The sequence below is a fragment of the Neopelma chrysocephalum genome, unplaced genomic scaffold, assembly GCF_003984885.1.
Source record: "Neopelma chrysocephalum unplaced genomic scaffold, ASM398488v2 Primary Assembly neopelma1_84, whole genome shotgun sequence".
NCBI classification, from domain to species: domain Eukaryota; kingdom Metazoa; phylum Chordata; class Aves; order Passeriformes; family Pipridae; genus Neopelma; species Neopelma chrysocephalum.
The window spans coordinates 10,012,871-10,039,492 of NW_020897746.1; the positions used below are offsets into that span (position 1 = coordinate 10,012,871).

The 26,622-nt window shown below is 46.9% G+C and overlaps 1 protein-coding gene and 1 long non-coding RNA gene across 4 annotated transcripts in view; one reads left to right on the top strand and one right to left on the bottom strand.

The window, feature by feature from the left end:
* Nucleotides 1-14,847, top strand: part of KCNJ16 (potassium voltage-gated channel subfamily J member 16) — a 31,829-nt gene extending 16,982 nt beyond the window's left edge. For both annotated transcript variants that reach the window (XM_027691643.1, XM_027691642.1), the window contains 2 exons: nucleotides 9,450-13,063; nucleotides 14,214-14,847. In XM_027691643.1, coding sequence (XP_027547444.1) covers nucleotides 9,517-10,806 — 1,290 coding nt within the window. In that variant the 5' untranslated portion in view covers nucleotides 9,450-9,516 and the 3' untranslated portion in view covers nucleotides 10,807-13,063; nucleotides 14,214-14,847. The remainder of the gene's footprint in view (nucleotides 1-9,449; nucleotides 13,064-14,213) is intronic.
* LOC113971573 lies at nucleotides 12,447-17,703 on the bottom strand. Of its 2 annotated transcripts, none has more exons than XR_003535595.1 (4): nucleotides 17,598-17,703; nucleotides 14,321-14,440; nucleotides 12,653-12,759; nucleotides 12,447-12,540 (listed from the first exon to the last, which is right to left on the bottom strand). It is a non-coding gene; the product is annotated as an uncharacterized LOC113971573 (long non-coding RNA). The 2 variants fall into 2 exon arrangements; XR_003535594.1 differs by lacking the exon at nucleotides 17,598-17,703 and adding an exon at nucleotides 16,133-16,294.
* Between the last annotated feature and the right edge of the window lie 8,919 nt (nucleotides 17,704-26,622).

Here is a 26,622-nt window from a genome sequence, read left to right on the forward strand (position 1 = left end):
CTCCAGCCTCAGGAAGATTTGCAACAGGCTTATATTAATTCTTATTAGTGCTTCCAGTCAAACAAAATATGTGCATGACTGTTTTTCTTAGATTTAACCCCAATATCTCAGGATGTCCTTATCCCACATGCCTGAGCTAGGATTCCTCTCAAGCCCTTCAGCTGCCTGTGACTGAAGGGTCCATTCCATGGGGACACCAGGGAAGAAGTTTGGGATTTACTGACAAACCAGGTTTGACATACAGAAGTTAAAACACGGGTACAAAAATAAAGAAAATAGGAAATTGCATTAAAAACAGTAGTAGCAGTCAACATAAATGAAATAAAGGGCAAGGTTTGAGGGTTTTCAGCATCATGAAAAGTCTCTTTTTAAACTGTGTGAGGCAGATTGTGAAAGCCACTTCCAGTGTCTCTGCAATTAATGGCACGTGCACAGGAGAGCAAGGACACAGCAAGGAAAAAAACTAATTCCAGTAACTTCTGAGAGCTCAGAATATGCCCAAAAGACAACTCTAAGTGAGAAGACATAGAAAAATAGTAGGATTAGATGTGAGAAATGCTGATAGAGAGGTGATAGATCACTCCAAAAGAATGGGCTCTTGGTAATGACTCATCAGGGTGTCAAATATCGGTGAAAATACTGAGAAGGATCTTAAGAATGAAGCACTAAACCTGTCTGACTTTGGATGGAGTGGAGAGGAGAAGTTTGTAAATGGAGTTGTAGATGATGAATAAAACTCACTCCATTAAATATTTGATCTGGACCACCACTGAAGAACAGGCACTGGCATTAATTAAACTCAGCTTTGATTTAGGATGAATGTTCCCATTTTTAGAGGAAAGATTAACTTGTCTAGTGATGTTTTAAAGGTAGGGGAGAAGAGACAAGGTTTTAAAGGAGATTCTTCCTGTCATCATATATCTTAAAATCAAATTGCTGTGCCCAGATACTCCCTCAGGTGATCAGGAATAAACTGTGGAACAACTCCAGGAGCCCAGACATGAAGTTATACAACCCACACACTGAGGTAAAAAATAATACCCCTAAGTATACATCCCAAACTCCCAGATACACGTGATTTTCCACTTCCACATTATTTCAATCATCTGACTTGCAAAACACCGAGATCCTGTAAATGAGAGCTCTGAACTTGGAAGGGGAGTGACAGCTGGAACCAGGAGTGGTCGGCACCATGCTGAGTGTGAGGGCTGAGGAAACAGCTCCTGGGTTCCAGAGGAACCACGTGGAGCTGTGCTGGGATGGATGAGGAGGGTGGATGCACAGAGGTTCAACCATCTGCTCCTCGAGGCGTTGAAAGTCATCTCTGACAGAGTCACCCCGCTCCTGAATTTCCTACAGAACCCGGCGGAGTCGAGCAGCAACATGGAAACTCAGACCAAAAAAAAAAATAAAAAAAAAAAAAAAAGAAAAGAAAGAAAAGGAGGTTTTACAAAGCCCTTGTTTCTTAGAAAGTGTTGCTGCAATTCCAGCAGGCCAAGCCAATTCCAGAGAGCAGCGATGGATGATGGATTCTGCCTGCGGTGACACCAAGAAACCTGACGGCCGCCTCTGATCCAAGACAAGGAATCAGAGACAGCCCCTGTGCTCGGTTCAGGGGGGTTTGGATCAGCTCTCGGATCTCTGAAACCATTTAATATGTTTCACAGGCTTTTTTAAGAGGTGGTGACATGCACAGCCCAGCAAATGTGGGAGCTTGTTGGGGTTTGGATGGAAACTCGGGATGCGGGGCAGGACTCGGGGCCTTGGCGGAGCAGCTCCAGCTGCAGGATGTGCTCGAGCAGAGCGGAGAGAAAATCAGATTTTGGTGCATCAGAGGTGGATTTCTGCTGCATCTATGTTCACAAATGAAAGGAAAGTCACACAAAGCTGCTCAGAAAAGCAAATTGTGATTCTTGAGCACAGAATACACCTGAGAACAGAACACACCTGAACACACCCGCACAGGCAGTGACTCCACGTTCCTGTGTCACACTGCCCTTCCCTGGGTGTTTGGTTTACAGGGTGCTCCAGAAAACAGGAAAAAGAGGAGTACAGTCCCTGCCTCAGGAAGCAGAGTTGCACAAAGTGACGTAAAGGAAACTGTCCTCGAGACTGGAAGAACCCTTTTAGAATCTGCCTGCCTCTGAATTCTTACATTATTAATAACCTGCTGTGTTTGGGGAAGAGATATAACAGCAAATAACGGGGCTGAGGGTGTTGGCTCTGTTAGATCAAAGTGCTCAGCATTATCTAATCTGATTCTGTCATTGTTCATGACCTGCCACTTACCCACTGCTGAATTCATTATTATATTACATCATGTCTATTAAGAGCTGCAACAAACTGTTCTCCTGTTCTTTGCCAATGAGATCTGTTGGAAAAGTTCCTCGAGGAACGTTGCTGTGGCTCTGTGGGCTGCATGTAATCCCTGAGGGGCAAGGTGGGGTGAAATCCCACTGCACACATCTGGGAGTGTTGGGAATGAACCTTTGCTCTGTGTCAGTGATGTCAGTGCAGACATCAGAGTGCCAGGGGAGGAGAGGGGAGGAAGTGCTAATTAGTGCTGATTCCCTCACAGCTAATTTGGATCAGAGCCCAGAGGATTCTGCCTGCTGAATTCAGGAATAGGTTGGTTACTGATTTCCAAAGGAAGAAACCTGGATATAAAGTATGTCTTTTCAGCTGTTCCAACTCTGCATGTCTGGCACAGGTTGCCCAGAGAAGCTGTGGCTGCCCCATCCCTGGGAGTGTCCAAGGCCAGGTTGGACAGAACTTGGAGCAACCTGGGCTAGTGGAAGGAGTCCCTGTCCATGGCAGGGGGTGGAACTGGATGAGCTTTAAGGTCCCTTCCAACCCAAACCACTCCATGATTCTCTGATTTTCAGTTCTAGGATGTGTATCAGCTGTACAATTTTTAAGGACTGATTCTACAGGAGCTTGACTAGAAATAGAGATTTTTTTGGTCCTATCAGCTCAACACCAACATGCAAATGGCTCTGGGCTGATGGGAAGAGAAGCAGGAGGAGGAATTTCAGGCAGGAGGAGATGCCAGTGGCCCTGTGGGGATCCAGCTGCCCTGTTCAGGTGTGGGCTGTGCTGGATGCAGGGTAGGGTCACCTCTGGGGGTGGCTCAGGTGCTCCTGCACCCACCCACCACCACCCAGGAGGGGCTGAGCTGGGCACTGTGCTGCCCAGTCCGTGCTCTGTGTGGTCACCCTGGCACAGGAACAGCTGAGAGCTGAGGGTTAAAAAGAGGAAGAGACTCCTGAGAGTGAACAGTTTTAGGTTTCCCTCCTGCCAAATTGTCTGGGGCAAAGAATGGCAGCGAGGCCCGAAATCAGGAGCCTCAAGTTGCCAGCACTTTCCATTTCTTATGGTATTTCAGTGTTTCCATGGCTTGTTCCTGCTGAAACCATGCAGTGCTTGCAGTGTAAATTAATTAAAATAGACATTTCTAGCTTTCTATAGGTTTTGGGAAGTGCTTGGAGTGGTAAGCAAGGGGCTGGTTCCCTTTGAACCTGTCCTGTGTCTCCAAAACAGGCCACCAGCCTTCATCAAGGAGCAACTTTCAGCCTGTCTTCTCTAACTTTAAGGGGAGAAACTTCTTTCATTTCTTTTTTATTGGTTTTGTTTTAAGGAGATCTGGTTTCACTTAGATGAATTAAATGTCGATATATCTGTTGCTGTGAGTTGTTCCAGTGTAGATCACAGCACTATTGCATGACTTTAAAGTCTGTGCAAAGCTCTGCTGCTCTGTGCTGTCTGTGTCTGCCTTTTAAAATGTTCAATAAACCCTTTGATATTGATACTTTAGGTTTTATCTCTTTATGGAGGCATTGAGGAAGAAGTCTAAGAAATAAACACACTTTTTTTTCCAGCTCTGAGATCAGCCTGTTATAACCATAGAATGGTTTGGGTTGGAAAGGACCTTAAAGACCACCTAGTTCCAACTCCAAGGTTTTCTTTTATTTCTGTATTTCCAACCTTTTCTTCTGCTGTTGAAAGGACTTTATAGAAAAAATGGATGGGGTTTGGAGCAGTGGAACGTGTCCCTCTCCATGGCAGGGGTAGAAGCAGATGAGCTTTAAGGTCCTTCCAATCCAAACCATTCTGGGATTCTATAAAAAAACCCACTTGTAACATAAATTGCTTATCAGGCTGTCAGGCTTGACCTGTTAGAGACAAATAATATCAGACACTTCCTGACACTGTGAACATCACTGCTCTTTTTTGTATTGCCAGAGGAGGCAAGTGAAAGCCCTGACATCATAAAGACAAGGTCTTGTGGGCCAAGGGTGATCAGACTCACCAGCCAAGAAGGCAGGAGATTTACAAGCAGGTTTTCTGTGTCCTGGAGCAACCCTGTGAGCAAACACCTCCCTGGGGTGGTTGTACAGGAGAATCCTGATATGTGCCAACCCTGCTCTGGGCAGTGCAGATCAGAAGCAGAAAGACTGGCTGTAAGTATTAGAAGAAATGTCCCTTTGCAAGTGAAAGGAAGGAAGGAAGGAAAGAAAGAAAGAAGGAAGAGTTTCAGTGTTGTCCTACAACAGATTTATTTAGATTTTGTGGGTGGTGGGTTGTTGGTTTTTTGGTGTTTGTTGGTATTTGGGTCAATTCCAAAGCAGCTCAGAAGGTTTTGACTTGTCACATTTCTGGTCTCTGAGCTGAAAATCTTCCAGGGTTACACAACAGTGACTAAAGCTGGAAACCTTTCAGACCATTTCCAAAAGGCAGGAGGAAACTGAGGTGATTGCTAAACCAACCCTAGAGAGAGAGAGACATCCACTTCCATGTGTGTGGGGTTAGAGGGAGCACCCAATTTCATGTAGAGGTTTCCAGTTGTTTTCTTTTTGATGTAATCTCAGAACAGAATTATTCTGGAACCGAGATCTTCACATTGTTTTGCTTAATGTTTTACAAACAGGCTGTTGACTGAAGTTGTCACCGACCAAGAATTCACTCCTATTGTTTACATAATGGGAAAACAGAGTCATAAAAGGGGTGTAGCAGCAACTTGTTAGGTATTAGGCTAAGGTGCAACAGGGATTATCCTCACAAAACTCTGAGCCCTAAACTCAAAATGTCAGGATTAAGCTGACAGTTACATTTAGTGAAAGTCTTTGAAAGGCTAAATTTGATGTTTAAGGCTTTTGAGTGACTTGTTCTGAGCTGACAACCCGGAGTTCAGGTTGTTCTGGTACAGCTGTTCTGTTCAAGAGGAACTAGAGGAAAACATGAATATGATAAAAAGGGGCTGCTCCTGCTGCTGTTTGTGCAGCTCCTCACTGGGTGTAAGTAGGTGTTGGGTTTGTTCCTGTTGCTGCCACTGTGCTGCTTTATGAGCTTTGAAACACAGGGATTTCCTTCCCCTCCTCCTCCCAGTTGGAACTGGGGTGGAATTTTTAAAGAATACAAGTTTGGGGGGTCAATATGCAGAGCCCATGAACACAGGTCTCCAGAGCAGTTCTGTGTCTCCCTGAGCATATTTCAGAATCCAACACATTAAGATCATGGCCTTGGCTTAGATAATTAAGAATAAATGACTTTCTGAACTTTGAGTCTGATACATATATATTTCAAAAGAACTTCTGAACCCTCTCTGCCATTTACCCTGAAGAAATCTTTGAGATTTCTCTGTTTCTGTCTCCCTGCTGCCCAGCCTGGCTTCCCTGCTCCATTTTTATCTCCGATAAGCTTCTATTTGGAGGGGGGAAATACATTTATAAGGATGGTTAGGAAAAGTACTGCAAATTTCAGCGGTACTGAAAGGCAAGGGGAGGCTCATGATGTGCACAAACATGCCCAGAAATACAAGAAGAAACTCACAGAAAGTAAAAGCAAGACAAACCAAGGGGAGGCTTTGTGTGTCAGCATTACAGGAAGGTGAAAACGCTTCTTGGCAACATCTGAGAACCATTTGCAGCAACAGATCCAGGAGCTCCAGTGAGTAGAAAATGCTTTTAAATCCTCCCCCACCCCCTTTGTTAATCTTTACCAGGTAGTCAGACCTTTAATGTAATTGTTTGGCTTTCTTAGGGATGAGGGAAATATTTCCCTTTCGAAAAATAAGGTGTTGGAAAGGTTGATGGTTGAAGGTCTAAGGTTGAGGTTCCTAAGTCTGGTTGTAAGTTTGTGGTCCTTGGGAATAATTTGGTGATGATAATGGTCTTCAGACTGTTCTGCAGAGGTCAGTGTGTGTCAGCAGAGTGAGAGAGGAACATCTCCCTCTCCTCTGGAACAGAGAAATTATGTGCCTGTTTAATGATGTGAAGGACAAACCATAACAGTGACTTACATAATTACAAACATTGAAAGGTGGGTGTTTGGGCTTCAATGTCCTGAGCAACACCAGGCAAAACAAAAGACTCATTAATTATGATGCATGATTATTATTGCACTTGAGAGCTTTTAGGAGGTATCCTGGAAAGGTTCTGAGTTGATTTACCTTTCAGTGCTACCTTCACTCAAAATACCGGGCAATAGTTTTTTAATGTTTTTGAGAGGCTGTGGAAGTTTTTTCCTTAAACCTTTGGAGCACATTTGGGATTTTAGGTTGTCTGGGGCACTGTGCAATGTCAAAGGGCTCTGAGCAATCCAATTTTCAGCATGACAGTGAAAGACTAACTCAGATCCTGGGAGCAATGTATGTCTGTCAACATTGTTATGCACTGGTTCCTTTTGACTCCATCCAACCTCGGGGCTGGATTATTTGGGTTTGGTTTAGGCAGCTCTGCATCACGTTCCCTTTCTTTTTGCAGAAATAGTTCTGTTTGTTTTGCCAAATCCAACCTCCTACATGGCTTTTTATACCAGCCAAAAACTCACCACAGACATCCATGAGCATATATTTGTCACTGCAACCTGTTCCTGGGGGAGACCCTATATAGAGTTCCTAAAGCAAGGTGCCTCACAGAGGTGTCTCCTGTGTGTGACAGAGGAGCATAAATTCAGAGTGGCCTTTGCCACACAGTCAAATATGTCACAATCATGATTTTTGCCAGCACCACCAAAACCTAAACACCATTTTTGAAACAGGATGATTTTCTGATGGCAACCCCAGGCAGGGGAATCCACTCAGGAGTCTCTGATTCGTGAAGTTTAATCCCTTTTAGAGTCCCAGGATGTTTGGGAGTGTTTTCAAGGAACTTTAGTCTGAATAAGTTGATAAGAAAACCAGTGCAATCAGAGAATATCCCGAGCTGGAAGGGACCCACAGGGATCATCCAGTCCCACTCCTGGCCCTGCACAGACACCCCAACAATCCCACCAAAATGGGATTGTCCAAACCCTCCTGGAGCTCTGGCAGCCTTGGGGTTGTGACCATTCCCTGGGGAGCCTGTTCAGTGCCCAACCACCCTCTGGGGGAAGAACCTTCTCCTGAGATCCAACCTTAACATTCCCTCAGGTCCTGTCCCTGGTCACCAGAGAGAAGAGGTCGGTGCTGCTCCTCCACTGCTCCTCACGAGGATGTTTTTTATTTAAGATTACATTGGCTCCTGATTACAATTTGCTTCATCTTCACACCTCACATTATGAGGTCCTTAAAAAAAAAAACCAAACCAAAAAACACCAACCCAAACAACTCAACAGTTTCCAGTTGTTGTTTGTTGTTAAATATGACTTATAAAATGTTAGGTCAAGCGTCTTCAACACACCAGGCTAAACACTGTTTGTTTAAAGCTATGAGTAAAGCAAGTCATATGAATGTTTCCAAAGACTGTATTCCAAGAAGTATTTTTGGAAACATTAATGTTGTGTTTTTTAATGAAGGCCACATTCTGAGGCTACGACACCATATGTCACATTCATTTCTGGACTGGAAAAAAAAAAGAAAAAAGAGAGAGAGGGAGAAAAAGAAAAGAAAAAAGAAATGGAAACTATGTTTGGCTTTTAAGTGTTTTTGGACTGGTGTCTCTGCATGCTTGTCATTGTTCCTTGGATGAGAGGAGAGTTCTTGGTCTGTTAATCTAGTCCATCCAATATATATTACACTCCATGGGCCTGACTCTCCTCTGCCTAGAAGTGTGTGCAGTCATTTATACTCAGCAAAGTGAACGAAGACCTGTGGGGGAAAAAGCTGCAACTAGGAAAGTTGGTTTTTCTTAAATTCATTTTCCATGAACGTTTTGGCTTCGTTGGAAACCTGTGTCTGAAGCTTGACTTTTCAGGCTTCGAAACCAGCTTGAAAATGGGAAAAGTACTTGTCATTTTTCCATGGAAAACTTGCAACTTTTGGAAGAATAATGGCAGGTTTTCCACAAAAATATTAATTTTTTTTTTCTTCAGAAATATCAATGGGAAGCATGAAACTTGGTAAAAAAAAAAAAATTGAATTGTTCTGCTGTGTCCCCATCACTTCTGACTGGTTGGGATGTGGTGGAATGAGCTGGAGATCTGCAGGAAAAGGATTTGCCTTTCTCAGTGCTGCATCCTATGAATAATTCACAAGCATCCTGTAAATGATTTTTTTCAGCTAAATCTTTCCTTTTTTCACTGGATTCCAGGTGATGAGGTCTCAATTTCTAACGTAACTTTTTGTTATTAGCCACTAAACATATGGCCCAGAACTACTTGAGTTCATGTGGTTGCAATCTGCAACAACATCCATTTCTTCTCTGCTCTGACAGAGGAATCTCCTAATTCCCATCACTTCCGAAATTTGTGCCACCCCCAACTTTTATTAACACACTGCATGTTTGCTTAGAACTCATTAATCAAAATGTAAATATTTTTGGCAGCTGGATGTTTTTTTGTTTGCCTTAGGGAACGATTGGAGAGGGTTTCCAGGACCCCAGAGAGGTTTCTTTTTCATTTGAAATGTAAATGATTTTCTACAAATTGAACAAATATGTCTCCGTAGCACCAGCCCAATAAAGTTCACGTCCATGACCAGGTTTTTCTGGGCAATACTGAAACAAAAATAATGACAAATGATTTTGTGTTTGGTGCATTTTCTGGTTGAAAACCATTAGCACTGAACTCACCTGCCCATGTTACTGAAGTCTTACATCTAAATGAGGGATTTCTCCCAGGCATTTCTTCCAGTGGAGGAAAACAAGCAAAATTACAACAGGCAATTAACTACCTCAAATATTTGGCCAACTTTAAGAGGGTTTGTGATTCCTGTGATTTTTCAGGACAGCCCATCCTGATTTGAAGGTTACTTCATGGGATCATTAGAAGAAATGCTCATAGTGAGGTCACCAGAAAGGTTTTTGATTTCAAAATCAATTAAGATTGATAAGGACATTTCTAACTACTTTAATTTCTTGCTGCCTCATATTTCCAGGCCTGTTTTTGAGAGCTGTTGTGTAATGAATGTCAGAGTCTGTACTCTTAAAAGAATTGCTCGTGATGGCCGCGGAGTGAATGTGCTTGGATTTGGTGTTACACAGTCCTGCCCCAGGAAATTAAGGCAAAAATGAACTTTCTCTTTCATTTCATAGGTTTCCAATGAACAAAGAAAACAGAAAACCTCAAGTGTGTCCTGTCAGTTGATGCCACGAGGCAGAGATGAGGAAGACGACGGACCAGAGCGGTTCCTACAGGCCCGTGAGCATCCAGGGGAATAAGGTCAGCTACAGAGGCACCTGTCAAGAAGGGTCTGAAAAGGGGGTGAAAAGGCTGCAGAAGCGGTTCCTCCAAAAGGATGGCAGCTGCAACGTCTACTTCAAGCACATCTTCGGGGAGTGGGAGAGCTACGTGGTGGACATCTTCACCACGCTGGTGGACATCAAGTGGCGCCACATGTTCGTGATATTCTCCCTGTCCTACGTGCTCTCGTGGCTGTTCTTCGGGCTGGTGTTCTGGCTCATCGCCATCCAACACGGAGACTTATTCAGCGACGAGGGGACGACCCCCTGCGTGGCAAACGTCCACAGCTTCACAGGGGCGTTCCTGTTCTCCCTGGAGACGCAGACGACCATCGGGTACGGCTCCCGCTGCGTCACCGAGGAGTGCTCGGCCGCCATCCTCGTGGTGATCCTGCAGTCGGTGCTCAGCTGCATCATCGACACCTTCATCATCGGGGCGGCCCTGGCCAAGATGGCCACGGCTCGGAAGAGGGCCCAGACCATCCGCTTCAGCTACTACGCCGTGGTCGGCCTGAGGGACGACAAGTTCTGCCTCATGTGGCGCATCGGCGACTTCCGGCCCAACCACATGGTGGAGGGGTCCGTGAGGGCTCAGCTGCTGCGCTACAGGGAGGACAAGGAGGGCAGGATGACCATGGAGTACAGGGACTTGAAGCTGCTGAACGACCAGATCATCCTCGTCACCCCGGTGACGGTCGTCCACGAAATCAACAGTGAGAGCCCCTTGTACGGCCTGGACAGGAAGGCCCTGGCCAAGGACAACTTTGAGATCTTGGTCACGTTCGTCTACACGGGCGACTCCACGGGAACCTCGCACCAGTCCCGGAGCTCGTACGTGCCCGGGGAGATCCTCTGGGGCCACAGGTTTAACGATGTCCTGCACGTGAAGAAGAAATACTACAAGGTGGATTGCCTGCAGTTTGAGGAGACCACCGAGGTTTATGCCCCTCACTGCAGTGCCATGCAGCTGGATCGGAAGGAGCAGGAGTGGAACCGAGCCGAGAAGACACGGGAGAAAGAAGCAGAGTCATCAGCACTGGAGATCAAGACATTTAGCACCAGCCAAAAGTCATTCAGTGCTGTTGCCCTGGTCACCAGCTGTGAAGACCCAGAAGACCCAGTGACAGCTGTCACTCAGCCTTCTGGAGAGGTTTCTTACAGGAAAGCAGCCGTGACCCTGAGCAGGCTCTCCATAGAGTCCCAAATCTAGCTCTGACTGCAATTAAAATCACTCCCGACAGACCCTCCCACGGGAGCTCTCAGAATGCAAACAATGAACTCATGTGCACAAGTATTTATGTCACAAACCTCGCTGACAGCGTGCCCACAGTGCTGAGCTTCTCACTGGTCTGGGGGGGTATCAGTTGCAGAACAGCTCCTATTTGGGTTTTTAGGGAGCTGCTGCACTTGAGCAAACTCACTGTAAACTTTGCTACCCAGAGACAGATAATGATCTTGGCAGGGAGCAAAAACAATGCACTGTGCCCTCCAGGTCAGATTTTTCAAAGCTGCCTAATTTGTTTGGAAAGCCAGTTCCCAGTCTCTCTAGGAGGCTCTGAAACTCCACCATCCCAACAAACCATTCCTTTCCAGCAGTTCAGACGAAACCCTCATCCCAGGGTTCTGCTGGGGAAGGTGTGGGGCTGTTCTTCACAGGAGGGAGTGAACTGGGAAGAATAACTGACCCCAGTGTTACTGGGTGGCTTTGGAAACCCTGCCCAGTCCTGTGGGATCCGTAGTGGGATCCTGGAGAGCTTTTCCATGAGTCATTCCCAGAAGTGCTGATCTCTCAGCATCTTGAGGGTTGTGGGATATCAGCTGGCTCGGGGCTGTGGGGAGGCTCTGGGACGTGGCTCTGGTGGCTCAGAGGGTTGGCCAAGCTGCCTCCTGTGCACTGGTCAGAAATCAAAACAAGACCTCCAGCCTGAAACCAGCAAAATCACGTTGAGCCTCAAGGAGAGGATCATCATGTGTTTAGAGTGAGCTGTGCAATATTTGATATCAAAGCGTCTTTCATTTCATTTCGCTTTTCTTTTTAGTATATTGTGCTTCTTGGAAAGGGCAAAGATCAATCTGGAGAGCAAACAGGGTGATTTTGTCAAAATGAAATATGTTTATCTCCAATTGCTGTGTAAAAATGATCCTTCACAGAGAAATTCAACATGCTCATCTGTCAGCTCAATTTGGAAAAAAAGGCAAGTGTTGATGCTCTGAAGTTGGCTGTGACATGGAAGTTCCCTGCTCTGTAATTATTTAATAAGCAATATCTCATGGTGCTTTCCCCACCTGATGATTACAGTTAATTTGCATTGTGTTTCATTTTCATACTAATATAAAATAATTATTTTACCACCACTGAGTTGGTGGGGTTTATCTCACCTGACCTCAGCTGCAAAGAAATCCAGTGTTTGCCTGCTGCTTGAGGCTCCCTGTGGTTACTGGAACTCCTCTGTCCTCACAAGGGAGCTCATCCCACCTTACTCTGGCTTTTTAGGGAGCTGCAGGCATTCCCACTTATCCTGGAAATGTTCATCCCTCTCCATTTGTTGCTGAAGGAGATGAGATGACTGTTGTGGAAATGCTGGCTAAGTTTAGGCTGCTAAAATTAGGTCTGACGAGTCATTCCCATCATTCTGACTAATTAATTGGGTTTTTATGAGCTCATCACATTTAATGAAGAAAAAGTAGCATTCTGAGTCTTTTTTCCTGAAATTTTCTGTATGTAGTAACATTGCTGTATTATTTTAATGTATCTTGCATTTCTCTTTTGCTGGCACATCGTCCCCTCAGGTAAAACTGAAACCTGGAGGGATTTGGTTATTCCAAAGATCATTAATTAGCCCATTTCAAGTGCTGATTCACCAGCAGCATCCATCTATAACAGCAGTAGAAAACATCTTCTTCAATCCTGGATTTGAGCACTGGCAGACATTGGGGAAATAGTCTAAAAAAAAAATGGGAAGGAATGTAGGAAAATGTATGAGGGTCTCAGTACTTATGTGGTGTTGGAAAAAAAAAAACCCATCCGGATTGTATAAAATAGAATATAAACCTACAAGACATGGGAAATAATCCTTCCACACTCCTCTGGTCTTGGCTGGGTTACTTTATTCCATGTTGGGCACCACATTTGGGGAAAGACATGGAGCAATTCGAAGAGAATCTGGAGATGTAGAAAACATGTTGTTGAGGAAGCAGGGAAATGACTTTAAGGTGTTTCAGTCCTGAAGGGAGTCGGGAAACACACAGTTCTCAAACACAAAATTGCAGTTTGAGAGAGGGGCAACCTGGTGCATGATGGGTAGGACAGGAAAACATGGGATTAAACTGGAGGCAAAAGGGTTGAAGTTAATTGGGAAACGGTGTCACAGAGGAGGTGAAGCAGTGACAGAGCTCTGGGTGTGTGACCTCCGTGGTGGCTCTCGGGAGCCTGATGGGGAAAACACTGCCAGGACTGAGGCAGGATGGTCACCCTGGAGCTTTCCAACACTGATTTTCACAAACAGGGGCTGTCTAACCCAAAATCTGCTGAACTGCTCACGTTACAAGCTCTTACACACGTGGCTCTGCTTGACCACGTGGCAAAGGTACTGAGAGAGACGAGATACCACTGAGATGTGAAACCAAAACCCCCCAAATCCCTCCCAAAGGTGCACACTCCAGGTGCTGTGTGTGAAAGCAGCTCTCCCTGTTAAGCTGTGAAGCTCAGCTGCCTTTCCCTCTCCCAGCTCTGCTCCGTGTGAGCCTCTTGGGCTGAAAAAATTCCTTCCTCAGAATGACTTTTACTGCAAAGTGAAAGCACCAAGAGTCTGATTTAGGGCTTTGTCCCGTGTTTCTTGGTGCAGATAAATAAAAATACAGGAGCATGTCTGGCAATGTGTGTGTTGGCATGTAAGGCAACCACTGACTGATGAGGATCAGGAAGAAGCTTCTCTCCTGGGCATGTTAATTCACAACAAAATTCCAATTCCCTACAGTTCCTCCCACTTTTATCTACAGCATCTGATGCCAGCCAGTGCCACTGGTTGAACCACTGGTCTCAATCAGTCTGGCTTTTTCTGCCTTTCCCTGGTTGATATTTTAATTTCATTTTTCAGAGTATAAAGACTGTGTGTACTGATGTACAGCAAAGCAGGCATTGAGTTTTTGTGAATAAAGACACTGAAATAAAGAATGTGTCTCCACCACACACCTCCTGAGAGCACAGTGGACTTTTCTTCCCTTCAGCCATAATTTTAAGCTTCGGTATCTCGTGCACTAAGAGGTCATGGAAAGATTTACAAGGTGCAAAGTAGGTTTTTCACTTTAAAAGATGCCAGTTCTTACTTCCTCCATGCTCAGGAGAGGACCCAGGAAAGATTCCTGCAGGACACTGGTGCACAGCAGCTTTGGACAGTAGGAGGGAGGTTCCTCCTCATTCCTCTGCTCTTTCTAGGTGAGGATTTCCCAGGGAATTTTTTCATCCCCATTGCAGGGCTGAGCAATACCAAAATAAACAAACCTCCCAGAAACCCAGCAAAGGTAAAAGCAGCTGCATCCCCAGAGCAGAAACACAGACCTAACCCTGGAGTCTCCCTTGATGAATTGGATCAAAGTGCCCACCAGCCCAAAAGGAAGCATCCAGGTGCATCCAGAGCTGATCAGTGAGTTGGGAGCTGTGGGGAAACACCAGGATCCTCCCCCTCTTCCAGAGGGTGCTCCTTGGAGCTTCAAAAAGCCAATACCTTGGGTTGAAGTTCAGCAGCTTCTTCCCAGCCACCAAGAGGCAGGAACTGGCAGTTCTGGCTGGAAGTTGCTCTCCCTGTTCCCAACTTTTCCACAAAATTCACCAGATGAAGCAAAATCTTAACAACAAAGAGCAAACACAAACCACTTTGCATTGGACTCCTGACTCATGATTATAAACTGCATTGGGTTATTTTCCCTTGGAAAGGAGCACTATTGTTCCGGGTCAAGATTAATTTATGTCAAAGGCAATATAATAGGAGATTATTATATAATTTATTTTTCCAGCCTTGCTTACCACCATTCATTAAGGCCTCTGGCATCTCCTTCCCCATTATCATGTATCATTTAGTGCATATTTTTTGTGAAGTTGGTTTTCAGATGTGGGACATAATATTTATCCCCTTGTTTATCCCTTGTTTCTTACACACTGTGCAGGAGGTCTGAACTCACTTCAGGAAATGAGGGGTACTTTTCAGGGCATGAGAAGTGTTTGTGTAGGAAATAAAAATTGCTTGTAAGCTTTTTTTTTTAGCTCTTAAATCTTTGTTGGTTTGAGCCGGGAACCTGCAAACAAAAAGAGTTGGTGTCTGTGGTGGGGAGAGGAGGCCCAAAGTAGGGAAGGAAGAAGCATCTGACAACGGAGTCACTTCCAGGCAGACAAGAGGAAGTGGGACAGAAATGGAACCAGAACGAAACAAGGAGAAGTTGCAGCTTTTATCTGGGCTAAAAAACATGGATCGATGTTTCCATGGGGCTTAAAGTCACAACACAGGGGCTACTCCCAAAATTTAAAGCTTTTTATGGGGTGAATCCTGGTGGCTCGGGAAATGCTGGGGGGAACTGGATGAACATCAGGCAAAACAAGTATGAATTTGAGTAGCTCTGTTTTGGGCTCATGTTGCTCCCTAGAAAGCCAGGAGGTTTTGAAACTGTGATATTCACACTTAGTCAATATTTTCTTCATTCAAAATAAGACAAAGTTACCTTGAACTGTCACAAATGCACCCAGATGTGTGATAGAATCATGGAATGATTTGGGTTGGAAGGGACCTTAAACATCACCCAGTTCCACCTCCTGCCATGGGCAGGGACACCTCCCACTAGCCCAGGTTGCTCCAAGTTCTGTCCAACCTGGCCTTGGACACTTCCAGGGATGGGGCAGCCACAGCTTCTCTGGGCAACCTGTGCCAGGGCCTCCCCACCCTCACAGGGAAGAATTTCTTCTAAATATCTAACCTAAAACTCACTGTTTTAATTTTAAACCATTTCCCTTTCTCTTATCACTGTGTAAAAAGTCACTCTCCCTCTTTTTTATCATCCCACTTCAGGCTCCGGAAGGGGCTCTAAGGTCTGCTGGGAGCTCCCCGGCACAGCCTGTCCCACCACAGCGCTCTGTGCCCAGCCCTGACCCATCCCGGGACGTTCATCTCCTTGTCCTCCATGCAGGACGGTCCCGATCCCGATCCCGATCCCGATCCCGATCCCGATTCCGATCCCGATCCCGCTCCGGCAGCGCCGCGCGGGCCCTCGGCCGCCACCTCGCGGCGATGGGGGGAACTGCGGCGGGCGCGGAGCGCTCCCGGAGCGTCCGCGGGGACACATCGGCGACATCGGCGACATCGGCCCCAAAGAACCCCCGCTCTCAGCCCCCCGCCCCCCTTTCTCTGCTCCAACACTCCCTCAGGGTCAGCTCTACAGCGCTGCTCAACCATCACCCCCGAAGTGGCACAAAGTGCTGTCCATCCATGGACCCCCCCGGCCATTCAGAAACAGCACTCCCCCAAAAAACAGTGTTATAACCAGAGAACCTGTTCTCAGTGAATTCCCAGCATTGCCTGACCACCCTCAGCAAGTCTGCAAGTCTGGTTTCAGATTCTGCAGCTGCCCCCTCAGGTTCAATACAGTAAATCAACCCAGAAAGGGCATTATTTCGTTATAAAATTGATTGGACGTGTCCCCTGTTCAGCTGATTTATTCTATATCGTTCCTCTTTATATATAGAAGCAAAAGCTGAGAGGTGGCTCTATTTGCCAGCTTAGGTATATATAGCCAGGCCAACCTGGCTCCACTCCACCAGGAACCTTTCAAATAGGGCAATGAGCTATTTGTGGCCAAAGGGACTGACCTGGGGAGGTATCAGTGACAGGAGGCAAAGGGTTGCTTGTTTGTGTGGCCCGGGGAACGTGTGTGCGTGTAGCAAGGCAATGCTGACGTTTATTATGTAAAACTACACACACAGAAGGGCTCCAAAATAGAAATGCCTTAATAATTATCTCATCTCCAGTGCCATGTCCACTTTCTGGATGCACATTTTCCATCGAGCGGCTTCCTGCGTTCTCTCACGCACGGGAGTAGCTCCAATGAAACATCTGCTGCACCATCCATATCATCCTCCTCCTCCACAGCCCTTCTCCAGGCAGGGGCTGGAGGAAGCTCCACAACTGTCAGGCAGCTGCTCTGCTCTGACTACTGGGCATTGCATTTGTTCCTCGTGTTTCCCCATCTTTGATCACAAGCCTCTCAGACTTGCCTGACAGGGGAGGGGCTATTTTTGGCCTGATGTTCATGCAGTACGATCCCTGCTTGGCCCAGGTGCCAAAATGAGCTGCTGGCCTTCATGTGACCACAGTAAGGAGGAGACTGTCCCAAAGCCTTGCCACTGCCACTGCCCTGCACTGAAATGTCTGTACTGGGTGTCTCCAGCACAAATTTTGACTGATAATACCTCATTGTAGCAGCCATGCCCCGAGTGGGGTGTGAAAAACAGGAATTATGCATCAATGGGTAGGTCTCTTTTCAGATCTCCAACTGGAAATCAAAAAGAGCCTGGTGGGTGCATACAAGGGAAAACCTTCCTTGCCCACACAGGGCAAGGGCCTTACTCATGGGGACCCCACCAATTTCAATGGGGTGGTGTCCAGAGTGACCCGTGGTAGGATGTGAAGTGGGAAACCAAATTTGGTAAGTGTTTATTGCAGTTCCTGGAATTACTCACTGTATATGCTGATTAAACCCTCCTCTCTTCAGTGATCACTTTTTCCACTCTGCTAGAGGGTCTTTTTTCCCTTCCCTCCCATTTTATCCTTCTTTTTGGACAAGTACCAAGTAAAGCAGTCAAATATAGTCCTTTACAGTCACACACGCCTTGACACACCACAAGCCATTTCCCAGCTCCCTCCAGCAAACCTATGGCTGATAGCACAGGAGACCCAGAACCACAGAATTCCTCTGATACAGACCAAAGATGTGGGAGGATGGATTTGAGAACCTTACACTCCAGTCCTCGGGATCGGGGCTGGGAAGCTGCAGCGGGGAAAATCACGGCAGAGTGGAAGCGTCGCATGTGAATCGACGTCTGCACATGTGGATGTGGGACTGAAATAGCTCCCATCCCTCTCCTTATGTTAATAAAGGGGGATGGTTCCTGCCAATTCCAGCTCGAGTTTCATCCCCCTGAAATATTTGCACTTTCCCCAGCTGTGTATTTGGCCTGGGGTAATTAGCACAGTGCTAATTTTACCTGAGCTGATGAAAGCGCTGGAACAGCCTCACCCACTGATCCAGCCCTCTGGGGCCCTTTTTGGGCAAAGAAAGTCATGACTTTGACTTGTAGATTTGCTTCTCAGGGAGGCTTCTTCTTCCCAGAGTTATCTGACACACAGCTGAGGGCAGGGAAGAGCAAAGTCAAGGATACTCATGTGCCAGAAACTAAAAGCACTGAGCACTGAAGTGTTGCCTCATAGTAAATTACCTTATGCACATTAAATTACCCAGCTAGATCTGCTTCTTCTCTTTGCTCTCCTGTGAGAGAAGCCACTTCCAGACCAAAAGCACAAAGATGCTTGGAAGTCTTTTATTTCTTTCTGGGCCTTCCAAAAAGATTCAAAGTCAATTGACATTTCAGATGAAGATTCAGAACAGACACTTATTCTCTCCAAGCCAGTTCAGCTTGAAAAAATTACAGTGAAGTACGGTCAGAGGAAAAGCAATTTGCCAGGGCTTGAAGAGTGTGAATAATGCAAAGCAAACAGCCCTCTGCAGTGTTCACTTGTGCTTTCAAGTGTGCTCTCCTGCACTGTGCACCCATCCTGCCTCCTCCAGAGGTCCTGGGCACCAGCATCACAGGTGGGGATCAAGGAAAGCTGAGCTGGTTGGTGATTTCTGACTTCTGTAAACTTGGAGGGTTCATTTATGGTGTGGGGTTTTGTTTTTGGTTGTTTTTTTTTTTAACAGAAGAGCCAGAGCTGATTGGCACTGCTGGCACTTGATCCCAAGCTCTGGAGTCACCCCATCAGGAAAGAGGAACAAAGGCAGCCCGTTGTGCTCTGCTCTGGGCTGTTCTGCAGAGGGGTTTTTGTGCCACCTTTGCTGTCAGAGAGCACAAGCACCTTCCAGTACTGTCACAGTGACACGACAAGCCCCTGCTCATTCTCTGCCTCCCTTTGTCTGTCCTGCTGGCTCTCTGCCCCTTTACCCTTTGCCACTGATTGTCTCTACATGTGATCCCTGCCCTTTGTCAAATCAAGACAGTCCCAACCTGGGTGCTGGGTGTCCCCTCTCCTGTCACCAACGGCCCCGGGAGGTGTTTGGCTCCCAGGGTAAGAGTGTGCTCAGATTAAAATGAAACACACATCAAAGTGCAGCTCTGAATGAAATTTTTCTGCTCTGAGGCCTCTGAGGAGGGATGTGGGGCCTTCTTGGAGTCAGCCTGTCTTCTTTGTGAGCCAGGGACCCACGGAGTGTTTCTGCCCATCTGCTGGGAGTGCTGCCTCGTGCCAGCCCAGTCTGCAGGCAGGGAAGGGACCTGGACACCCTGTTCCCATGTGGAGAGCTCTGGGCAACCACTGGCACCCAGGGACATCCTCCTACAGCGATGCCACCACAGCATCATGATGTCACCGGGTCTCACAGCCACCGAGGGAGCAGCAGCTTTGACACTTAGCGACTTTCCACGTTGATTTTTTTAATACTTGACGGGAAGCAGCACAACCTTTTCCCCTCCAGGCCCTGTCACAAGGTTGCTTAATAGGGTTTGGGCATTAGCTCAAATAATATCAGGGGATCAAAGCCAACTTCTGAAGTATTAGGGAGATTACGGGGAAACTCGTGGCTCACGCTGAGGTGCAACATTTCCTAGCACAAAACAGGGGACACCCTCCTTCTGAGCCATCCCTTCCCTTTTGGCATCTGGATGAGGCTGTACCAGAGCACAGGACGTACAGTTTGGCCCAAATTTCCATGCAGGATGCCCAAGGGTGGGTGAGGAATCCTTCCCCTGCGTGTACATGAAAGGCAGAATTTAGCCTGGAGGCACAAAATGGCATCAGAAAAGCAAATAAGCAGCACAAGATCGTGATAGCCAAAGAGAGGAAGCTGTGGCATTTACTTGTTGAGGATTATTTCCCCTCTGATGACGGATTTTTCAAGTGACAGGGGCGATTTGGAGGGTGGGCCTTGGAGGGCTGGTCCAAGTAATCAGTCAAAAACAATATCAGGAAGTTGAACCTACAATTTTGAGCTCGGTTTGGTTTTACTCCCCTGCTAAATTTTAGTTTGGAGGGACGTTTAGGAAGGTGCCAACTAATTTAATTTGTGTCCCTCCTTCCCGGCCCTGTAGGAGTTCCCAGCAGGGCTGTGCTGCCAGAGACCTGCTCCCTGTGTCCTGGCCAGGCTCCTTGGCTTCCTGACCAGGGAAGGGCAGGCACGGGGCAGGAGAGATGCTGGGATGGCTCTGAAAGCCCTCAAGGCTCTCCCAAAAAGGTGGGATTGCTCAGCACCAGCTCCAGCAGCTCCAGGACCCTCCCTGGTGCACCTGCAGACCTGGCACAGGAGTTCAATTGTTCACCAAGGTTTGAAAAATCCAGCAAAAAACACCCACCCACCCACCAGTCCCCTCTCAGGGAGGGGTCTCCTGCTCTGCCATCGGGGTGGAAGTTCCCACTGGATGTAAATAGGCCCAGCACTGGCTCCTCAGGAAACTTCAGCTTGTTTTCTGCTGTGGTTTTCCTTCCACAATGGCCAATGATCTAACTCTCTGTTTTTAGCACAGTTTATTTGCTTTCCAGGAGAGAAAATAAACTCTGATATTGTCATTTACGCCGTGGCCACAGACTCCAGGCAAATTCTGAGGTTCTGGTGCAAACTGATAGAAAACACTGAGGACATTTGATCTCAGCTAATAGAGCAAAATCAAAAGTGTGAGAAAAGGAGCAGAGCAGTCATTTGTGTGATGTTAACACAAATCAGATGCTTTCAAGTTTATAAATGCAGTTTTCACTGGAGTGGGTACACTGATGGGGAATAAATTACAGTGATAACAAATGATCAGCAGCAGAAATGCAATATGCACACTGCAGTGCAGGAAAAGTAGGGTTTTAGAGAGGCTCTCTGAGTCCCTTCTGGGTGTAGTGTTTGCTGTTGGAAGCAGGTTTCATCCTGTACCCACGTATTTCACATCATCCTCTCTCTCAGGAACTACCAAACATCACCTGACAAAGTGAAGCTGCCCAGCCTGAACCCCTTTGGAGAACCAAGCTGGGAATGCAAACAGGTCAGTAGGAGAGATGCAGAAAAGGCACCTAACTTGCCACATTTTTGCTTAGAAAAGACAAAACCTTTCTGGCTCTTTCTGTTGCAACTGACTTTTTATTCTTTCTTGCCACTCCCCTTCCCACTGGAAACTTTCCACGTTTCTGCCCGTGGTGGCAAACACAGGTCCCTGCTTTCTCCCTCCTCTTGCAGCCAAACACAAGCCTGTTCTCATCATCCCTCCTCCTCCTCCTCCTCCTGCACACAAATCCAGAAGGCAGGTCACCACCTAGTTTTGCCAAGCAGAGGTTGCTGTGCCAGGAATGTTGGTGGCAGGATCCTGAAGGGGCAGAGAGGCTTTTCCTCCTTGCATCTCTTCCCACCCTCACACCTCAAACAACCCTTTGTAAGGATCAACTCACCAAACTCTGCCCATCCCATGGAAGGAGGCTGAGGTTTCATTGCTGGTCCAGGGGAGGGACCCAGCCCCTGTCTCTGAGCATGGTGGGCTCTGCAAATGGGAGTTTGGAAGTTGGCTTTGGAGCAAGGAGGTGACTTGACTTGGCTGAACAACCCCAATTCTCTTACCCTTTTCTCCTGAGAGAATTGGGATTGTTCATCCTGGAAAAGGGAAGCTTCAGGGTGACCTAATTGCAGCCTTCCAGTACCTGAAAGGAGCTGCAAGAAACGTGGAGAGGGACTATTTATAAGGGCCTGGAGAGACAGGACAAGGGGGAATGGCTTCACACTGACAGAGAGTAGGTTTAGACTGGATGTTAGGAAGAAATTCTTCCCTGTGAGGGCCCTGGCACAGGTTCCCAGAGAAGCTGTCCCAGGAAGTGTCCCAGGCCAGGTTGGATGGAGCTTGGAGCAACCAGGGCTAGTGGAAGGTGTCCCTGCCCATGGCAGGGGGTGGAACAAGATGAGCTTTAAGGTCTCTCACAACCCAAACCACTCCAATACCTTTTAATTCTGCTCCTGTGCCTGTGCCAGCCCACAGCAGGTAACCACTGAAAAACTGATGAACACCCTCTCCCTTGGGAGCCCCCTGCTCACCTACAACATCCAGAACCCGAAGTTTTCAAGCCAGAGAAACACAAAGGTATCCTTACCCTGTTCTGTTCAGCTGAGCAGGAGCCTACCCTGATTTTAGGAAACCTGGCAGCCCAGTAGCACCAGGAACTGAAGCTGTGAGGAAGAGAATGAAAGTGCAGTCCCACAGTTTCGTGTGTGTAAAGCTGCTGGCTCTTAACCCTTTTCCTTCCAGGAATTGTCAGCTTCCCCATGCCAGCTCCAGAAGCATGTTCTCACCACTCTGGCAAGTTTTATTAACCATTAACTCCTTTTCCCTTGAGACAACCGAAGAATGGGAGCTATGGAAAATCATTAGATAACTTTGAGATTAATAGGAAGGTATTAACTTTACGAATATGTAATTGCTTGGTCACTTTTATCACTCACATGAATACCATTAATCCAAATATACATTCCCCACCTCTGCCTCTGAGGCCAAACTGCCACAGCTGATTGCTGGCTGGGCAAAGCAAAATATACAATATTGCCATGTCACAAACAATGCCAGGTGTCCCTGACATTTATTGCATTTCTGGAAGATTATTCTCAATCATCAACTCTGAAAACTATCACTAAATGGTACTAGAACTGTCTGGATACAGCCAGGCTTCGAGAAAACATGGAATGTGCCAGGTGTACATTAAATATCAGATTAAGATTTCCTAATCATTTTAAGGCCTTAGACCCTGCAGGTGTTGAGAAAACTCACTTTTACCAACAGCTGTCTGTCACATTTTATTGGGTCCCAAAATTTAGCTGGAAATGAAAGATCCTTTGAATTAGGCACCTTAATTTGTTGAGAATGGAGCCACGTGGAATATGGTGTTGGAAATAGGTTTTCTTTGGCAGAACTCTTTGGGTTGCTGTTGGATTGGTAGTTAGATGCAGTTCCTGCTAGGGATGGATTGCTGTTTGCAGTTCAGTATTTCAAGATGTCCTCACCTTGCTCCCCACATCCCCCACCTGCAGCAGCAAAGACTGAAAGCATACACTGATTTTTTATTTTTTTTTTTTTTCAAAATACAGGCCCTGGCTGGTGATTTGTCCTTAGAATGAGACCAAATGAGACAGCCTGACATCTTAAACAGAGATTTTGGACACAAAATGCATGGTTAAGAAAAATAATGTGAATGGGGTGCGAGTTCCACTCGTCTCAGATATATAAAGCAATTCAATTTCCTCTTCCATATTTCATCCCTCCTATGAACAAACACATTTTCTCCAATATAACTGTCTCACTGGCTGCACATCTGTATATCCCATTTGCTTGCAAAGTACAAAATGTATTTATTTGCTCTCTCAAGCCTTATCAAACATGTAACCATCCCTCTGTGGAATTTTCATTGGATTTACCCGTTCCTTCTCTTACCAGCGTGGTTCATTTTTCCTTGGAGATCCCAGCATCAGACCTATAAAGACCCAGTTAATGTCTAAACCCCAGGGGTTTGCTGTGAATGGGGAAACCACCTTTTCCTGATGAATTTTTTCCAGTTGACCTAATGGTGAGAGAAGAAAGGCAAACTTATGCCAGTTTACATGCGTGGAAATGGTGAGACCAGAAGAAAAAAAAAAGCCCAACGTGTTATTTATGGCATTTCTTCTCATCTTGTGGAAATGGACTGCTTTGATTCCACCAGACCATGTTTTCTTTGCAAGCACAATACAATCAAGCTATTTTCAGCTGGCAATAAAATCCTTGAGAACCAAAGCAGATTTGGCCACTTGGAGAGATGAAGACTAAATGCAATCTGATAATTAGGTCATTTCACCGCCAAGACAGAAAAAGCAATTTAATAACATCTCCCGTGGAGTGAGACGGGGGCTAAAGCCTCTGCTCCCAGCTGGCAGGGGCTGTGCCTGCAACACAACCCTCCATTTGCTTCCTTGGGGCATCTGCAGCTCTCTGCAAGCTGAGGTGGTGAGAACCACGCCAGAAAAAGGGGGTGAAAAGCCTCTGCTTTCACTGACACAGCCTGGGATCTGCCTATGGAAAGCATCCTGCTCTGCCACTGGCTCCTTTTCTTACCCCTCCTGGTATGAAATAGGGATGTTCTGCCTTCCCAGAGCCCTTCCTATCCCTTGGTGCTCTTTCTTCTGCACGTAAAGGGTCTTGTCTTGAAAACTCCTCAGCCTGTGGCCGTGTCACATCGCCCTCCTAATATTTCAGTTAGAAGGCAGCAAGAGATTTCTGAGGCAGGGCTAAGTCAAATTAGAAAACCAGTCATGGAGAGAGGGAAAACAAACCCTTGCTCAGCCTTGAGGGTTAAGTTTTCAGCTGCCTCTCACCCTCTTTGTCCTGCCTTGTTGCAACAGGAAAGGGTTTTTTAGAAACTTTTCTTGTAACTTCAACTTCCCTGTTTGGGGGTCTGGGAGGACTTCTCTTGCTGAAGTCCATGCAGATGGTTCTGTTCTGGTTTTCACTGCCTGTATAACAGATTAGAATCGATATTTCATTGTTTGAAGAGCTTTCTGAGCAGAGCTGCTCTGACTTTGGAGAGCTGAAAAACGGTGCTGATGTATGTGCTCTACCCCTCCTCAGTGAATGGTTGTGAATAACCCTTACTCATACCAGGGGATCTGGGATCTCTGGGTCCAGTAGCTCTGCAGTCTTTATCACTCAGTTTGCATGAGTAAAGGCTGAGTAAGAGTCTACAAAGTCAGGCTGCAATCCATAAATATCTTATGGATATTGTACAGAGAATTGCTGGACTCAGTGCCCAGCTCACAGCGTGAGCTCTCAGGAGAGCATCTCTTCCCAAGAGTGGATTGCAGCTCTACCTTATTTCATTTCCATATAGATGGGCACATTCTCCTTCAAGATGGGTCAAATTGTTGCTGTTTTAGCTGTTCATAGGAAGCACACAAACAGAGTAACAAGGGATATTTCTCTCCAGTACAGGGACACGAGCAGTGCAGGGTTTGTGCCTGTCTCTCAAATCCGGTGGATTTAATGATCTTCGCTTTACTGAATGAACAAGATAATTGCACTCATTGCCTCTTATAGATTTTTTTTTTTCCCAGACTCATCATTCATAAGACTGCTAGAGGATTTCCTTCCACTTCAGAATGAACAGAGCCACCCAAGAACAACTCACAAGCAGCACGATTGCCCAACGTGCCCGATTGCTCAATGTACAGAAACACTTGTCTCTTCTTCCCCCTCCCTTTCGCGTAAAGTTTGTGCATCCTGAGCACACAAACCGGGCACTTGTGAACTGGCTGCACTTGGCCATTGTGTTTATTGCTGCAACAATGTGGCACTTCCTCATTCGGAGCGTGGGGAACTCGGCAAACACTGTCAGTGCCAGGAGAGGCAGTTGGTGGGTCAGTGCATGAGGAGCGTGTTCTTAAAACCTCTACACCATGAGAGAGCATTTGGGCAAAGCACCTCCACTGGGTGTTTAAAGACAGCTCATGTCAGAGTTGTAAACTTAGGAAACAAGTGAGGAGGAGAGTTTAAGCAATGAGGAGCGACTGCAGGCACTGGCATTGCTGTGGAAAGTAAGGAATCATATTTACAGCCCGTTCTGGCCATTGTAAGAGGCTCCTCGGAGGAGAGCTGCCGACCTCCTTGGATCAGTCTATCCCTCAGCAGCTCCAGGCAGACCTGCCTGCTGACCCACAGTCCCACAAGCATCCCCAACACCCAGTTCTGGGTGTTGCAGAGGCTGCTGTCGCAGTCCTGGGTGCAAATCGAGGTGTTTACGCCAGTTTCTGAAGCTTTGTGTGCTCTGCCCCCTTTGCACTCAGCAGTCACCTTGGCTCTTAGTTCTGCAGCACATGACAGGGCTCCCTGCTGGATTTCAGCTGTTGGCACTTGGGATCTCAGCTCTCTGGGGGCAGCAGGAGCATGTTCTGCAGTGGACACCTGCCTTGGAACCTAACACCCCTGCACTGTCCATCAGGGCTTGGCAAACTTCAGGCTGTGCTTACAAGGCTGTTTTTGTTCCTGCAAGGCTCCCAGCCAGACCCTTCATCCTTATTTTTCTGTGTCTTAGGCCACGTTCACTGTAGGGAGGACAAGCTATTAAAAATCATTTTGATTTCTGCATATTTCCGCTCTGGTCAGCCCGACCGAGCTGCCACAGGTGAGCCAGGGAACAAAGACATGGATCCCACACACTGCAGCCAGGCTGACACTGCTCTTGCTTCCAGCCGTGCTCTAAAAGATCTTAGTCCAGGGATCAAAGCTCTTGTTTCGGCAGGAACGTTTGATTCGAGTTGAAAAAAAGGATTTTCAGCTCAGGAGCTGTGCTGTGTTTGCCTGGCTTCTCATCTCTGTTAGTGTCAGGACTTTGGGGTGGGATAACCTGCATCTCCGCGTTTCCCTTCACTAAAATAATAAAAAAAAGGAACAAAAGGGACGAAACTATTCTGTCTCCGGTAATTTTTTCTCACTGCCCGGGGCTTCGAGACATCAGCCTGAGACATGGAAACGGGAGCGAACAGGCGCCCAGATCGCACACGGGACCTTCCCAAGTTGCGCGTGAAGTCCCGCAAAAGCCTTTCTCGCAGCTCTGGGAGGGTGAGGGGGGTACCCGAGGCAGGTGCTCGGTGCCCGCGGGCGCTCCCGGAGCGTCCCGGTGCCGGGAAACGGAGCGACGACGCTGCCTCCCCGCACAGCCCTCCCCGCACCCACCGCGGCTGCTCCGGGACCCTCCGCACCGGGGACACGGGCACCAGGAGACCGGCAGCC